The following is a 17084-nucleotide window of genomic DNA, read 5'->3' on the forward strand; positions in this document are numbered from 1 at the left end:
AGGCGCCGCCCCCTTGGCGAGCTTCCCGACCTGGCGGCCTCCGCAGGACCCATGGCGGATTCCTCGCCCGCGCGGTCCCTGCGGGCAGGCGGCCCCCGCACGCCCCGGCCCTCAGCCCCCTCGCCGCCGCCGCCGCCGCCGCCGCCGCCGCGCTCGCGCTCGAGTTCCGAGGCCGAGGAGGCCGAGCTGTCCCTGAGCCTGGCGCGCACCAAGACCCGCTCGTACGGCAGCACGGCCAGCGTGCGGGCGCCGCTGGGCGCCGGCGTCATTGAGCGCCATGTGGAGCACCGGGTCCGCGCCGGCGACACGTTGCAGGGCATCGCGCTCAAGTACGGAGTCTCGGTGAGCAGGGCTGGCGGACGCGGGCTGGGGGCCGGCGGCTCGGGGTGGGGCGCGCAAGGAGCGGGGCGTCGAGGAGGCAGCCCTCAGTCCACTGCGGCTTGGCTCTGAGGGCTCGCCCAGCGCGCGCTGCCGGGACTGCGACGGTCACCGGAGCCGGCCCCGTACCCAGCGGGGTGGGCCACCAGGGCTCCATCCAGGTGGGTGCATTGAGTTCCCGGTGCCCTGCCCACACTTGGACCAGATCTGTCGCGTGAGGAAGGCCAAAGAGAACCAGGGCGTTTGCACCACCGGGAGCCGGATTCGCCCGACTTTCATACTGCGATATATTTTCTGAAAGCCGAATTGAGGTGTGGACTAGGACAGAGAATTTTGTTTTCTGGGTAAACAAGCGCTGTAATGAGTCAGGGAGGGGTACTGTTCGCGCAGGATGGTTCTGGTTCTATTGATTATGCTTCTTTATTTAGAAGTGAAATTACACCCCGGGGCTCACTGGCAACTGTAAATGTGACACCTGTCGCCAAGCAGCAGCCAAGAATGTGTTCTAGATGAGCTGGAGAGCTGTGTTTATTATAAATTTACAAGGGTGTGTGTCTTGGGCCTATTGCATTACACCTCAGAGAAGAGCATGGAAACCTGAGGGAACGTACTGTTTCATTAAAATTACTTATAATTAACTCTGAACTAGGTGATGGCCCTTTTACATTTAAGTTCTATATCAGTTTTGAGTGTTCTTTCCTGAAGTACCCTAGACAGCAATGTGAAAAAAGGTGATCTTATCTTCCTCTTCAAGTGAAACTCTGACCCTTTACAAGTGACAGAGGCTGAGTCATTTATTGTGTACACTCGAGCTTGTATGTGTTTAATTGGCAGGTCCTCCCACCATTTTAACATTTTTGAGAGCAGGGATCTTGCTGTACAGACATGTCCTGACAACTTCATACCATGGATAGCCCCATTTCGTCCTCTGGAGAGTTTTTAAGTGTGAACAGGGAACTTCACTTCCTATACCTGCATTCATGGAACCTGATTTGAGTCAGAGCCAGAAGAAAGCTACCTTCTGCTGAATGCCTGCTATGTGCCAGACATTGCATTTGTCTTGTTCCATCTTGTTCTTAGTCAGTTTGGTTTTCCTAGTAAGCCTTGGAGATAAGTGTAATTAATCTTTTTACAAAGGAGAAGATAGATGAGAGGTAAGGATATTTTCCAAGTATGCTTATTCATTGAAACCAGCTTGAATTAGCACCGTGATAAAGCATTTGCTTTGCCCTAGGTATTACTTCTGATTTCCATCCTTTTATTTTTATCCTATTCTTGTCAAGAGATCTCTTAGCATCTTGGTTGCTGAAGAAGGGAGGTCTTTTCTGTCTGATATCTATGCATCTTATCTGCTAGACTAGGTGGACTGCACCTAGGAATCCATGACACCCAGAGAAGTGTAATTTCTCTGGTCCCGACCCACTGTAATCTCTCTGTGCCCCACTGCCCTCCACGGTTTCACTTGGGTTCCTTTGAGATCCTAAACATCAGCTTACTGCAGTTCTCCACCTTTGATCAAATGCTTTCTAATCCCTGTTTTCACTAATGTAGGTCCCGTTACTCAACCTTATTCTTTTCATTACAGTGTAAATGAGATTTTGTTTCATTATCTTTTAAAGGTTTGATTTTAAGATGTTAAGCTCAAGTATAGTGAATTGGGAATTATAATCTGTAGCTGCAAAGTCTTTTTCAAGGTTTCTCAATCGTAGTCCTATTGATACCATGGAATGGATAATTCTTTGTCATGGGGGCTGTTCTGTGCATTGTAGGATGTTTAGCAGCATCTCTGATCTCTGCCCTCTAGCACCCGCTAGAGCCAATAGCACCCTCCACCTGCATCCACGCATTGCCACATAGTCCCCAGGAAGAACTCACTGTTGCTGAGAACCACTGGTTTGTTACATTTACTTTGGACCCTGAACTCTAGTTGACATTTTTAGAAAGACTTTCCACTAGTTATCTAGAACTAGTGAAAGTGAAAATACTCACCATAACAATAAAGTGATATTCTTGCAGATAGTAACTACAGATGTTAATTAGATTTACTCATTGGAAATTAGTATTTTATATGGAAGCTAAAAAGGCAGAAAAGTCTTTTTGGTTCCCTGACCGAACAGAAAGAAGTTGAGTGAGTTAAGTGTCTAATATTGATTGCCAAGATCATCCACATCATATTTAATTATTGTTTAAAGGAGTAAGGGATAGATGTTGGAGATTCAAAGACCCAAGACAGTGCACCTGGAAATTAAGTTAGTCTAGGCAAATAGCTGTCTTTAACATCCCATGAATGGTGAGAGCAGAGTACAGCTCCATAGTCTTCCTTAGAGGAGAAGGAACACTCAGGGAAGTCTGGCTGCCCATTGCAGATCTCTAGCCATCCAGCTGGGAGTCCAGGAGGACTTCACTCTATCCCTTGGTGGGGCAGACTAGGAAGAGCCCGTCGTATTTTAGGCACATGGAGGTTCCCAGAGCAGAGACTCTGGCTGCCAACCCAAGGTGACCAGGGGAACAAGTTGGAAACTGACTATCTGAGTGGTACACAACAGCTAGCAGCAGGGTACATCCCAAGATGTGAGGATGGATTGGTGTTCCTCAAACTTATCCAGACAGGAGAATGCTGCTGGACAGACGAACCTCAAATGTGCTGGATCAGAGTATCCAGTAAAAGAGCCTAGAAATGTTCATGTTTTACAAGCATGGCCTCTCTGCTCATTCTCTATGCACTGTCCCTTCTTGGGGACTTTGAACTTGCTGTTTCACACTTTTCCCGAGGCCATGTGCAGGGCCACTTCATTGGTGTGGGACCCGTGCAGTCACACAGGCTACCTAGAAGAGCCCTGTACTTAATGCTCTGCTATTGCTGTCTTGAAATTTTTAATAATTTGTGAACTAAGGCCTCACATTTCCCACTTTCTCTGGGCCTTGCAAATTATATAGCTGATATTTGCCATGTAACTTGTTCCCTCCCTGCCTTTAAGTCTTGTTGAAATGTCTTCTCCCTGAGGCCTTCCTGACTACTCCATGTCAACTTCAAACCTCCTCACTCCAGTGCCCTACCCCCTTTTCCTGTTTTGTTTTCTCAACAGTATTTATCATTAATCCAATTTTCCTTTTTCTTTTTTTCTTTTTCCCAACTTCTGCCTTTATGGTGATATGTTAATGAATAAATAAAAAATCCAGTGGTTCCCTTAGTGGCTCAGTGGTAATGAACCCAACTAGTAACCATGAGGATGTGGGTTCAATCTCTGGCCTCGCTCATTGGGTTAAGGATCCTATGTGGCTATGGCTGTGGAAGACCTCACGGAAAAGGAGGTGTGGAAGGGAGCTGTGCAGAGATATATGAAGAACATTCTAGGCAGAATGGTGCAAAGGGAGTGGTGCAAAGGCCCTGACGTGGAAGCATAGTTGACGAGGCCCTGGAATAGCGAAGCACTAGGGAAATTTGCGTGGAAGAGTGACATGATCTGACTTATGCATTGGAAGGATCACTCTGGCTGCTACTTTGAGAATAGGTTGTAGTTGGGGCGAGTGTCATGGCAGGGAGACCAGATAGGATGGAGGCTTTTACAATAATGCAGGTGAAAGAGAATAGTAGTTTGGACCAAAGCAGGAGAAAAGAAAGTGGTAAGAAGCAGTTCTGGATGATTTGCTGATATGTTCTACATTTTCTGTTTACTTGCTTACTGTTTAATTTGAACATCTCTGCCCTAGAGATGCACCCAGAGATCCAAGAGTTTTCACTATAGGAAGGAAGAATATAAATGTTGAAGAACCTGCTAAGCCTGGCATCTGATGGACCCCAGTTCTTCTGCCAGTGACTTAGAAAATATCTCAATGATGTATTTCACATCATCCCTTATTTTTATTTTTTAATTAAAGGAATTTTGTTTTTGGCCACACCCATGGCATGTAGAAGTTTCCAGGCCAGGGACTGAACCTGTGCCACAGCAGTGACTCAAGCCTTCCAGTGACCACATTGGGTCCTTAACCTGCTGAGCCACATGGGAACTCCTCATCATCCCTTTTTAAGTCACCCGTAGTTATTAATAACTGGCATTCATTATTTTTTAGCTACTTTTACTGAGCTTGGTTTGTTTGAGGCCCTTGCTAGATTTGGGGACTACAAGGTAACACGTATTGTCTTCTATTCATGATGAGTTTGTTGGCTACTGTTTTGTCCTAGCCTGTAGCTGCTATGGAAGCTAGGGAGCTTGTCTGATTCATCTCTGTTTATTCTGTGCCTAGCCTGGCATGTGGTGGGTCCTCCCCACACATGTGGACTTAATCCACAGGACAACCTGGCTGGTATGAAATCACCAGGCCCTGGAGTTGAGCAGATCCTGAAAGACCAGGTCCAGGGTAGGGTTTGAATTGGGGGTGCAGCCTGTTTGACTTGAATTGCAAAGTGTGACTTGAGGCTAACTCTCTAACCTATGAAAGAAGACTACTGCTGCCACTGGTACTACATGCCTGTCTCCTCCCTTCTCACCAGCTGTGGGTCTTTACATTGAATCAAATATAGGTATAGGTTTGAGCATCTCTAGCAGAGTAAGAGGCATTGCAGGAAGTAGATCTGGGAAACTGAAACTACTGGGGCTGAGCTGAGGAACGGTCATGTATAGTTCAGATCTCAGACATAAACTTACTCGGGCTGGAATTATCCTGGCTGTGCTTATCTCCACTGAGAGAGTAAGTCTCTCTCCCTAACCCAGTATTCTAGATTTTGTTACAGCTTTTGGGGTGATCCTAGCTCCTTCCAATTGGATGCAAGCTACCAGCTCCAGGCAGTCTCTGCGAACTTTTCATTTGGAAGCTCTGTGTAGAAACAGAAAGTAGTGAGAGGCAGGAGGAACCCTATTATTTACATAAACCATTTCTTCATCTTTTTGCTACCCCCTGGAAACTTCTCTGTTCTCTACCCTCTCCAGACCATTGTCCTCAGTGTCCCAAATCATTCCTGTCCAATTTCATTCCCAGGGTTTTCTCTTTCTCTTATTATGAGCTGCTAAGCTCACTTGCTTCTTAACTTCCCCTATCGGAAGTCACAGTGCTGAGAAAAGGTAAAATGGTTAGGTAAAATGGTCATGTTAGGGGGAACAAGTGTGGCAAGTTAGAAATATAAGTATATGGAAATATTTTGTGTTTATCACTTTAGCCCCTGCTGCTGGTAGAAATTGTTGACCTTTCTGGTCAAAGGGCAGAGAACCATAAATAAATAGTGCCAGCTGTCATGAGAGCTGATCAAGTAGGCCTGAGTAGTTTGGGGGTTTTCATAGATTCTCAGGCATTCTTTATTTAAACACAGTTTTCTTGAGTCACAATTTACATGTCATGAAATTCACCCATCAGAAGTATATGATTCAAGAACTTTTAGTAAATTTACAGGGTTGTGCAACCATCACCACAGTCCAATTTTAGAATAATTCCATCATCCTAAAACAGTCCCTGTTCCCATTGGCCTTACTCCCTGTCCTTTCTATAGTCTCAGATAACGATGAATCTGCTTTATAATCTATACATTTGCATTTTCTGGACATTTCATAAGTGGAATCTCATATATTCTTCTGAGATAGCATGAAGAAGAAATAAATCCTTTTTCTCATTAGCACATGGCAGTGGAAGAGTCTGATCACCACCAACACCTAAAACTTAATAGGAGGAGTTCCTGTTGAGGCTCAGCAGGTTAAGAATCTTACTAGTGGGAGTTCCCGTCATGGCGCAGTGGTTAACGAATCCGACTAGGAACCATGAGGTTGCGGGTTCGGTCCCTGCCCTTGCTCAGTGGGTTAACGATCTGGCATTGCCGTGAGCTGCGGTGTAGGTTGCAGATGTGGCTCAGATCCCGCGTTGCTGTGGCTCTGGTGTAGGCCGGTGGCTACAGCTCTGATTCGACCCCTAGCCTGGGAACCTCCATAGCAAAAAGACAAAAAAAAAAAAAAAAAAAAAAAAAGAATCTGACTAGTATCCATGAGGATTTGGGTTCAATCCCTGGCCTCACTCAGTGGGTTAAGGATCCAATGTTGCTGCAAAGTACCAAGGTACAGTGTAGGTCGCAGACACGGCTCAGATCTGGTGTTGCCAGGGCTGTGGCATAGGCCAGCAGCTAAAGCTCTGATTCGACTTCTAGCCAGGTAACTCTCATATGCCACAGGTACGGCCCTAAAAAGAAAAAAATAAATAAATAAAATTTAATAGGAGACAGCAGGGTGAGGAGGCTGAATGCAGCATTTACTAGAAAATGATCTTGAGAGAATCATTTAATATTTAAGTCTTTTTTTCCCTATAAAATGATGATAATTAAATAAACAATCAAATGAGAGTTATTTATATATGGAAATATTCTGTAAGGGATGTAATAGGGTGGTGTAAATGTTAGTTATTATGTGTCCTGAAATATTTTTGGAAGGCTTTGTCTTTTTTTAAGTAATGAGAGGAAGAAAAAGAAGCATTGAGTATTGCATTCCAAGGTAGGCAGGTGACTAATGAAGCTATAACCCACGTAGCCTTTGGGGAGAGTTCTTGGTCATGCCCAGCAACAGCTACTGAGATAACTTTTCCTGGGAAGTTTTGTGAGTTTCTTTGGAGTGAATTCACCTTTACAAAACGTATTTACAGGGGAGTCATTTAAAATTAAGTTGTTGATGACATTTGTTCTTCCTAATTTCACCATGGTCAACTTTGTGGCCATTCTGTCAGCTCTTATTAATTATTCCATAATCTGTTTCTTAGTGAGCAGACAGTACATTTCATTGAGTCATGCTATTTAGTCCTGATTAGGAGAGACTTGTAAAATGAAAGCATTTGGTTGCTACATCTCTTCCCAACCCTGTCATCTGCTCTTAAGAAACAGAGAGTAGTTCTGCATCACTTTGAAGAGGCACGCTTTCTATTCTTAGCATTAACTGGGTAGTATGAAATATTAAACAGAGGGCAGGTGGGAAAGCTGCAGAGTTTCCCAGCTCTTCTTTGGATTGGATCATGACTTTTCTTAGTTTTATGTGAGGTGAAATTCCTATAATATTAGGCCCATCTAAGTTCAGATAAAAGTATAAAACATTCCAAAGCAAATTAAAATATCACTTCACTATTTGGGACTATTTATATCTCTTGTCTGTGCCCTTGCAGTTTCTTCCATAACTGGGCTTCCTGTTTCCACTAATGCCTCTTTCTTACAAATCCATTTTCCACAGGAAATGGAATGATCTTCATCTGTAATCAGATTATGTCACTCCCTTCCTTTACCCTCCAGTGGCTTCCCATCATATTTAAAATAAAATCCAGGAGTTCTCAGCAGTTAAGAACCCATCATAGTGTCCATGAGGATGTCCCAACCTCGCTCAGTGGGTTAAGGCTCTGGCCTTGCTGCAAAGTGTGGTGTAGGTTGAGGATATGGCTTGGAAGTGTTGCTGTGGCTGTGGCTTTGGCTGGCAGCTGCAGCTCTGATTTGCCCCCTAGCCTGGGAACTTCCATATGCCAAGGGTGCAGCCATAAAAAGAAAAAAAATCCAAATTTTATTTATTATATGAGTGGCCTGCAGCTTGCTTGTTACTCCCTATATTTCAGCCATACTATTTTTTCCTACTCTGGGGCATTGCAACTTCTCTTTTTGGCTGGAATCCTTTTTTCCCTGTTTTTTTTTTTTTTTTTGCATGGCTGGTGTCATTCCCTAACTTTTGTGCTTGTAACAAAGTTTGGAGCCTATGCTTGTAAAGGAGAACAAATTAAGATAAAAATAATTACCTTTTGAAAAAAACAACACCCATACCAATGGTAGTGAGAAAATATGTTATTCAACTGGGCTTATTTACATGAAATTTTCTTTATATATTTTTACTTTATGGGAAAAAAAATGTTTTTTGGCTGCCCCTCAGCTTATGGAGTTCCCGGGCCGAGGATGAGATCCAAGCTGCAGTTGTGACCTATGCCACAGCTGCTGCAACACTGGATGCTTAACCCACTGTGCCTGGCCAGGGATCAAACCTGAGTCCTGGCACTCCAGAGACCACTGATCTTGTTACATAACAGAAGGAACTCTGAAATATGTATTTTTAAAATTAATTATTTAATTTTTTTCTTTTTAGGGCTGCACCTGAAGCATATGGAGGCTCCCAGGCTAGGGGTCCAGTCGGAGTTGTAGCTGCCAGCCTACACCACAGCCACAGCAATGTGGGATCCAAGCCGCATCTGTGACCTACACCACAGCTCACGGCAACACCGGATCCTTAACCCACTGAACAAGGCCAGGAATCGAACACGCAACCTCATGGTACCTAATCGGGTTCGTTGACCGCTGAGCCATGATGGGAACTACTGAAATATTTTTTATTGGGAGAAAATTCCTACCTTTTCCCTTCTCATTTGCTGAGTATATGCTAGGATCTGCCCTTACTTGTAACTTTCTCATTTTCACCACATTTAATAATAGTTGCTAGCATTTTTAAGTGCTTCCTGTGTGCCTACATTATTCTAAAGGTTTTACATGAATTAATTCATTTAGTTTTCATAATGGTCATATTTTGTCAAAAGTACTATTATTTTCCTTACTTTATAGGAAAGAAAATGGATATAGGGAATGGTTAGAAAATTGGACAGCCAGGATTTGAATCTAGAAAGTATGGCCCCAGAGCCCTTGTTTGTAATACCTTGTATTAACCTCATTTGCCTGTTTTCACCTTCAGTTTCAAATCTGCCCACATTTTGATTGATTCCTACATTGATGCTAACTATGTCTGGATAACCCTGATGTCCTTGATGCTGGCATCCATGTGTCATCTTAGAGTCTAAACCATAAGGGTCACATACACCTTAAATGCTTTGTGGCAATGCTGAGATAGAGATGAAGCAGTTCCTGACATGGGGAAGCTCACAGGCTTGTTAAAGGAGGCAGTTCTCCACTCTTGGGCATATATCTGGACAAAACTGTATTTAAAAGAGACATATGCACCCGCATGTTCATTGCAGCACTATTCACAATAGCCAGGACATGGAAACAACCCAAATGTCCATCAACAGATGATTGGATTAGGAAGATGTGGTATATATACACAATGGAATACTACTCAGCCATCAAAAAGAATGACATAATGCCATTTGCAGCAACATGGAAATGGAACTAGAGAATCTCATCCTGAGTGAAATGAGCCAGAAAGACAAAGACAAATACCATATGATATTACTTATAACTGGAATCTAATATCCAGCACAAATGAACATCTCCACAGAAAAGAAAATCATGGACTTGGAAAATAGACTTGTGGCTGCCCGATGGGAGAGGGAGGGAGTGGGAGGGATTGGGTGCTTGGGGTTATCAGACACAACTTAGAGTGGATTTACAAGAAGATCCTGCTGAGTAGCATTGAGAACTATGTCTAGATACTCATATTGCAACAGAACGAAAAGTGGGGGAAAAAATGTGTACATGTAAGGATAACTTGATCCCCTTGCTGTACAGTGGGAAAAAATTAATTTAAAAAAATGTATTAAAAAAAAAAGAGGCAGTTCTGCTAGTGAATCAGTGGTACAACAGCATGCACATGAGCTAGGGGAACCCTGCCCATTCCCCTTGCCTGCTGCTCCCTGTCATCAGCTCCTTGCCATCAGCTCCTTGCCTGGCTGTGATGGCCTGTCTTGCTCTGAGTGATGGATATATCAATCAGGGTCCCTGCAGGATACAGATAGTGCACTCAGAGGGTTTGGACAAAGAGGATTTAATGAAGGAACATTTACGGAAGTATGAATAGCATTAAGGGAACCAGGAAGGGGTGGTGGAGCACCCGAGATAGCAACAGCAGGGAAATACTACCCCCAGGCCTGAGGGCCAGGGGCCGGGACATACCCGACACCAACACGGAGGAGAATGGGAGGAGTGGCCAAGGAGCTGCCTGGAAGGAAATCTGCCTTAGAGGGATCAGGCACCAGAGTCATGGTGTGGTCGTTCTACTGGTGCTTTCCTTTGGAACACTAACTGGATTGCCAAAAATAAGGGGGGCTTGGGGAGTGCAGTTCTGAAAAGGCCAGCCTCCTGGGGTCAGAACAAGAAGATTAGGGGATGGATTGGGAGGGGAGGGTGGGTTTTAAGGAAGAATAACCAACACAACAGATAACTTACTACCCTCTTCTGGTTACTTCTCTGGGTTCATCTTTTATGCCTGTTTCTCTGACCTGCATTAATTTATCCATCCCTCTATCCATCCATCCATCCATCCATCCATCCATCCATCCTAAGCACTTCGTGTGTATATGATCTTTGTTTGAACTGGAAAGCTATAGAGTTAACAGCTCTTCCTCTGAAGAAACTTAAGGAGTTTGTGGTTGGTGTTCAAAGCCCAGCCTCAGCAGTCAGATCCTGATGTTCCCGGCTGTTTCTCTCTTCCATCATTATTGGCAGAAAACAGTGACTATTAGCAATTGTAGGCCCCTGCCAACAAGTCTTTCAAAGGGCACTGTATCCGTGTATCAGCGAGGGTTCTTTCATTTACAAGTGATAGAAAACATAAATTGGCCTAAGCAAAAAAAAAAAAAAAAAAAAAAAAAAGCACTGAGGACAAAAATGAACCAAAAATGGCATTTACTGGCTCATTACTGGAACTGAAGGGTGCTAGGGTATTCTGGCTTCAGAGGTCTGATGGCTCTCTTCCAAGGTGGCCTTGTTGTGAGGTTCCTTGTGGTGGAAGAATGGTGACTAGCAACTCTGGGCTCAAGTCTTTCCAGCTGGAAAAATAGAGGTCTTTCTCCTTGGGTCTCTGAATTGTTCTGAGATGGGACTGTGATCTGTCAGGAAATCCTGGGCACTGTGATGTTCCAAAGGGCATGAATGACTCATGTACTCACCCTGGAGCTAGAGGAGGGCTCAGTGGCCCCAACACCCTTATACTGAGAGAGATGGAGGATGGGGATGCTGGGTGATAAAAACAAGGCAAATTAAACAGAACCTCATATGGATACAGTATTCAAGTTTTTGGCTCCCCCAAATCTAGACCAGAGATACTTAATATTTTTAGATTTTAATTTGTTTTAAAATGTACCTGTCTCAGCGTAATGAACCCGACTAGTATCAATGAGGACAGATTAAATTCCTGGCCTTGCTTAATGGGTTAGGAGCATTGCTGTGAGCTGTGGTATAGATCGAAGACACAACTTGGATCCTGCATTGCTGTGGCTGTGGTATAGGCCAGCAGCTACAGCTCTGATTCAACCCCTAGCCTGGGAACGTCCATATGCCATGGGTGCAGCTCTAAAGAGATGAAAAAGTAAAAAGTACCTGCCTATTCATGTCCTTTCTCACCCTTTCCTTCTCTCCTTTAACTGGAGACTAGAACACAAAAGACCACCCTACACAAAAGATGCGTTAATGTAGTAGCTTTAAAAGGAAAGGGAAAAAAAAGAGAGAGAGAAAGCTTCAAATGTATTGTTTGTGTGGATTCAGGTTATAGTTAGAAAACAGGAGGAACAGGGTCCGTTTTATTTGACTGTTGTTTCTTCAGGCTCTTTGAAGTGGAAATGGATTTTTTTCACTCATCAGTTTGGCATTAAAGGATCCCAGAATTGGGTTCTATTAGTCATGCACTTTAATCCTGTGTGTTCTGTGGATTTTAGAGTCAGGCAGAAATTCTGGTTCATACATCTTAAGAGCTGTGTGCACTTGATCACATCATCATCTCTTGTGTGCCTTAATTTCTTCATGGGAGAAATGGTGGGTAGTAAGTACCATTTACTGCTGAACAGTCTCTGTCCATCTTTCTCTTTCATCTGTATCTGTATATCTGTATCTTCAGCTGTATCTTCTATGCATATATATATACATATATCTCTTACTTAATCCTTCCAGCCCTGTGAAGGGTAGATGATACCTATTTTACACATGAGGAAACAGGCTCAATGAGAGAAGTAACAAGCTCATGTTTAGACAGTTAGTGTTGGTGGCTCTGAGATGTGAAACCAGGTCTGCCATGTTCCTCAGCCTGTAGACTTAGCTGTTGTACCAAACTGTCTTGGTGATGTACCTCACAAGACAGAGCTGTGGTGAAAATCAGAAGGCACAGTGCATGCAAAGGCACAGTGCGAATCCCCAGGCTAGTTAGTGGAGGAGTCTGCAGATGCACAATGGTAGCGTGTGATGAACACAGGAGTAGGTGTTTCTCTGACAGTGCTATACTAGCATCATTTGCATCTTATCTGCACTTCCTGTGTTTGTGTGCTTAGGCATGCCACTTACCTCTCTTGAGTCTCCCTTTCTTCATTTGTAAAAAGGAGATGATAATATCTAGCTCGCAGAACTGTTAGGAAGGTTACAGGAGATAACAATACCTTTTTACCCCTGCCTCTCGCCCCCATGTCTGTGGTTTGAGGAGGTATTCGAGGGCTCTGAGAGTTTGAAGTTATGAAACCTGTGTAAATTCTGACTTTTTAATCTGCCAATTGTGTGATGATTCCATGGTACCTAATCTCCTTGAGTTTTTTTCTTTTATTTGTAAAGTGAATTTTCAGATACCTAATCCATAGAGTAGAAAAAATGAGATAGTCTATGTAAAGTGCTCCCTACCTCCTTTCCTCATCTGTCCCTTTTACCCAGTCTCTAAGGCACATCTAAGGTCCAAAGAATCAAAATCAGAACCCTACCTTCTCCATAAGGCCTTTCTTTTATTTTTTTATTTCACTTTTTTTTTAAATCATTCAATGACTTTTATTACATTTATAGTTATACAACGATCATCAGAACCAAATTTTATATTGTTTCCATCTCAAACCATGAGGCCTTTCTTAATGACTGCTGCTCCAGCCTGCACCATTGTTCCTAATCCTCATTGTACTTATTTCTTTTTTTTTTTTTTTTTTTTTTTTGCTTTTTAGGGCCGTACCTGCGGTATTTGGAGGTTCCCAGGCTAGGGGTCAAATTGGAGCTGCAGCTGACAGCCTGCACCACAGCCACAGCAATGCCAGATCTGAGCTGCATCTGTGACCTAAACCACAGCTCACGGCAACACCAGATCCTTAACCTGTTGAGCAAGGCCAGGGATCAACCCACAACCTCATGGTTCCTAGTCAGATTTGGTTCTGATGCACCAAAATGGGAACTCCCTGTACTTATTTCTTTACCACCTCCTGTGTCTGTTATATTCTAGAGACAGCAGGCACTCCATAGGAAAATCACAGTAAGAGGAAGTTTGGTTTTTTTTTTTTAAATCAGATAATAGAAATGCTAAAATAAGATTGAAACGTATTAAATAAGTGCTAAGTAAATGTTTTAACTTCAGGGATTTAGGGCTGCTTGGCAAAAGCTGCCTTGTAGGGGAAATTATATGGTGGGGGTGAGGAAGAGAGTCCTTCTTTTTATAAAATCACGCAAGAGAATTTCCTGGCACTTCTTGAAATAACTTGGAGGGTATCTGGGGAGGTGACTATTCCCAAATTAAAAATTTCAGACCCAGAGAAAGCATAGCACACATTTTTCTCATGAATATTTTTAGTTTGTGTTGTGTAAAAAGCCCTAATTTGGAATTTATGAATGTTGCTTTTTGTTTTCATATTTTAGATGGAGCAGATTAAAAGGGCAAACAAACTGTTTACCAATGATTGTATATTTCTGAAGAAAACTTTGAACATCCCAGTTATATCAGAGAAGCCTTTGCTATTTAATGGACTTAACTCAATAGATTCTCCAGAAAATGAAACTGTTGATAGCGGTTTTCCTCATGAAGAAGAGCTAGTAGCAACTGGGGAAACCCTCTCTCCTCCCAGTCCTCAAGAATCTGATATTCAGCCCGTGCAGCCTGAGGAAGTGACAGCCAGAGATTTCTTGCAGAGGCTGGACTTGCAGATTAAGTTATCAACACAGGCAGCCAAGAAACTAAAAGAAGAGAGCAGGTAAGAATATGCTGGAAAAAAGTCAGAGGGTGAATAAGTTACTCTTTTTTTTTTTTTTTGCCTTTTCTAGGGCCACTCCTGCAGCATATGGAGGTTCCCAGGCTAGAGGTCAAATCAGAGCTATAGCTGCCAGCCTATGCCACAGCCACAGCAACTCGGGATCCGAGCCGCGTCTGCAACCTACACCGCAGCTCATGGCAATGCTGGCTGGATCCTTAACCCGCTGAGCAAGGCCAGGGATCAAACCCGCAAACTCATGGTTACTAGTCAGATTCGTTAACTACTGCGCCATGACAGGAACTCCTGAATAAGTTACTCTTAAGATGTCCTTGCACGGTCAATTTTTTTTTTTTTTTTTGCTTCAAAAACTATTAATTCCAGTTTAAAATTATATTTTAAGCTATATTTTAATTGTAATGTAAAAGTCTAAATGTTACTGCATTTTGCATTAGGCTTTATCTGTTGCAGTGCTTTTGTTTTTGTTACTTATAAAAAGTTTGCTTCTGGAGTTCCCATTGTGGCTCAGTGGTAATGAACCAGGCTAGTATGCATGAGGAGGCAGGTGATTCCTGCCCTCACTCAGTCAATTAGGGATCTGGTGTTGCCATGAGCTGTGGTGCAGGTCACAGACGTGGCTCGGATCTGGCGTTGCTGTGGCTGTGGTGTAAGCCGGGAGCTGCAGCACTGTTTTGACCCCTAGCTTGGGGAGTCTATATGCCGTGGGCGCGGCCCTAAAAAAAAAAATAAAATAAAAATAAGTTTACTTTTTTGCTTTAATAGCACAACTATCCAGGTAGCAGTTCTGGAGAACATCCAAGTAGACATCTTGTTGACATCATCAGGGGAAGCAGTGCTTTAGAGAATAGCTGTAAAATACTCTTCCTTATAAAACTTGTCAAGGACATTGTCTGTTGTTTCCTACATAAGCGGTCATGTAAGTGTTTTTTTTGGGGGGGGATTTTTTGCCTTTTTTTTTTTAGGGCCACACCCACGGCATATGGAGGTTCCCAGGCTAGGGGTCCAACTAGAGCTACAGTTGCCGGCCTACAGCACAGCCACAGCAATGCCAGATCCAAGCCGAGTCTGCGACCTGCACCACAGCTCAGGGCAACACTGGATCCTTAACCCACTGAGCGAGGCCAGGGATCGAACCCGCAATATCATGGGTCCTAGTCGGATTTGTTTCCGATGCACCACAACAGGAACTCCAATGTGAGCGTTTTTGTTTGATCTTTAATTTGGTACTAGGGCAGGTCTTTCTCCCTCCTATAGAACTGGTTTCCTTTTTCCTTTATGATTCCAAGAATGGCAAAACCACTGTGCTTTCTTTTTCGCCCTGACTACGAGGAAGCTTGCAGGCAAAATTGATACTCATTTCAGCTACTGCAATATTGCTAATGGCTAATGTATTCGGATCCTTCTCCTTTTTCTAGTCCTGATTTTAAATTTCTAATTTATTCATCTTATTATATGTATGTCTTTTGTTGTACGTGCCTTAAATCTTTTTGAGAAAGAAGTAGAATGTTAAAGATATAAACAAACAGAAATGTGAATATAATTAATTTATAACTTAATATAAATTTATATAATATAAACAAATACAAAGATATTACAAGTATCATTCTTGATTCCAGTAACTAAGATAGATAGTCATGAAATGGAGACAGGGCGGTATACCTTAACGAGGATTTGCATCTCACACAACTTTCAAGGCACGCATGATGTTATAAGTTGATATACCCCTTTCTTTTATTGGCAAGTGAATATTAAGTTGTACAATGAAGATATGTTAGTTTTCTGAGTACAGTTTTAAAACACTGATTTATGCTGTATTTCTTTTTTTCAGAGATGAAGACAGTCCCTATGCAACTTCCCTCTATCACAGTTAGTGATTGGCAGGGCATAATCTAACCTGGATTAAGAAATGGTTGAATCGTAAAGAAACCAACAACTGACAATTCAAAAGCATCCCTTTTGGAGTCTCATGGCATACATCTTTAAATCACAATTAAGTAGTTCCACCTACAGCAGTTGCACTGAAGTGATTGGTTCCCTCTGGCTTTCTATAATTTTAAATCTTTATTATGGCATGATAGCAAAATTGTGACCTAAAGCTCATCACTTTTGCAGGTGGCTGTAGTTTTTAGACTAGCTTTTGTAAATACTAGTTGACATAAAGCCTCAAACACTATTTACATATTCAGTCTGAAAACAATGTTTATCTCCTTGAGAAATCCTAATTATGTGCAAAACATGGTTGCTGTTTAAGTGATGCTGATTTTGCTATGTGTTTATAACTTAAGTGCTAATATATATATTTCGATATGTATTACTTATTCTGTATCACTATAAAGAAAAAAATTTTGTCTGCTATTTTGTAAAAATAAACTACAAAAGTCTGAGAAAATAAACTATGTTTTCATATTTGAGTCTTCAATTTTTTCAACAAATGGGAATATAAAATTAATGTTTAAATTATAGTTTTGAAATGGTGACAGCTTTTCCTCTAATGGTTTTTATCACTATAATTGCAATTTTGAAAATAGTTTCAAAAATCTAAAAGCAGATAAATAGCAATTACTAGTAACCTTTGCATTTAAATAATATTTGAATTGATGTGTTTCAGATTACTAAAACCATGGAATATATCAAAAGAAGTAGACAATACCATGACTGGACACACTGGTGTCCAGTTTAGATTTCATTGTAAGTCACTTTCTAGAGTGTTGTGTAGTCACTGTGCTTTTGAATTGAGCAGGTAGGGTTTTTTTTTTTTTCCTTTTCTAGGGCAGCATCCGCAGCATGTGGAGGTTCCCAGGCTAGGGATCTAATCAGAACTGTAG

At 42.5% G+C, this 17084-nt stretch overlaps 1 protein-coding gene across 2 annotated transcripts; it reads left to right on the forward strand.

Moving 5' to 3' along the window:
* Positions 1-18: 18 nt before the first annotated feature.
* On the forward strand, positions 19-16665 carry LYSMD2 (LysM domain containing 2). Of its 2 annotated transcripts, none has more exons than XR_014811389.1 (3): positions 19-539; positions 13910-14241; positions 16088-16665. XR_014811389.1 is itself a non-coding variant. In XM_005659606.4 (3 exons), the coding sequence occupies exons 1-3, from the start codon at positions 52-54 to the stop codon at positions 16128-16130; spliced, it is 666 nt and encodes a 221-aa protein (XP_005659663.1). In that variant the 5' UTR covers positions 19-51; the 3' UTR covers positions 16131-16665. The 2 variants fall into 2 exon arrangements, 1 of the variants encoding a protein (XP_005659663.1); XM_005659606.4 differs by having other exon boundaries at positions 19-342.
* The last annotated feature ends 419 nt before the right edge of the window (positions 16666-17084 follow it).

The sequence above is a fragment of the Sus scrofa genome, chromosome 1 (assembly GCF_054392235.1).
Source record: "Sus scrofa isolate SSC_HxYL_T2T_F1_AM1 chromosome 1, Sscrofa_HxYL_maternal_Yorkshire_Landrace_v2.0, whole genome shotgun sequence".
NCBI lineage: Eukaryota > Metazoa > Chordata > Mammalia > Artiodactyla > Suidae > Sus > Sus scrofa.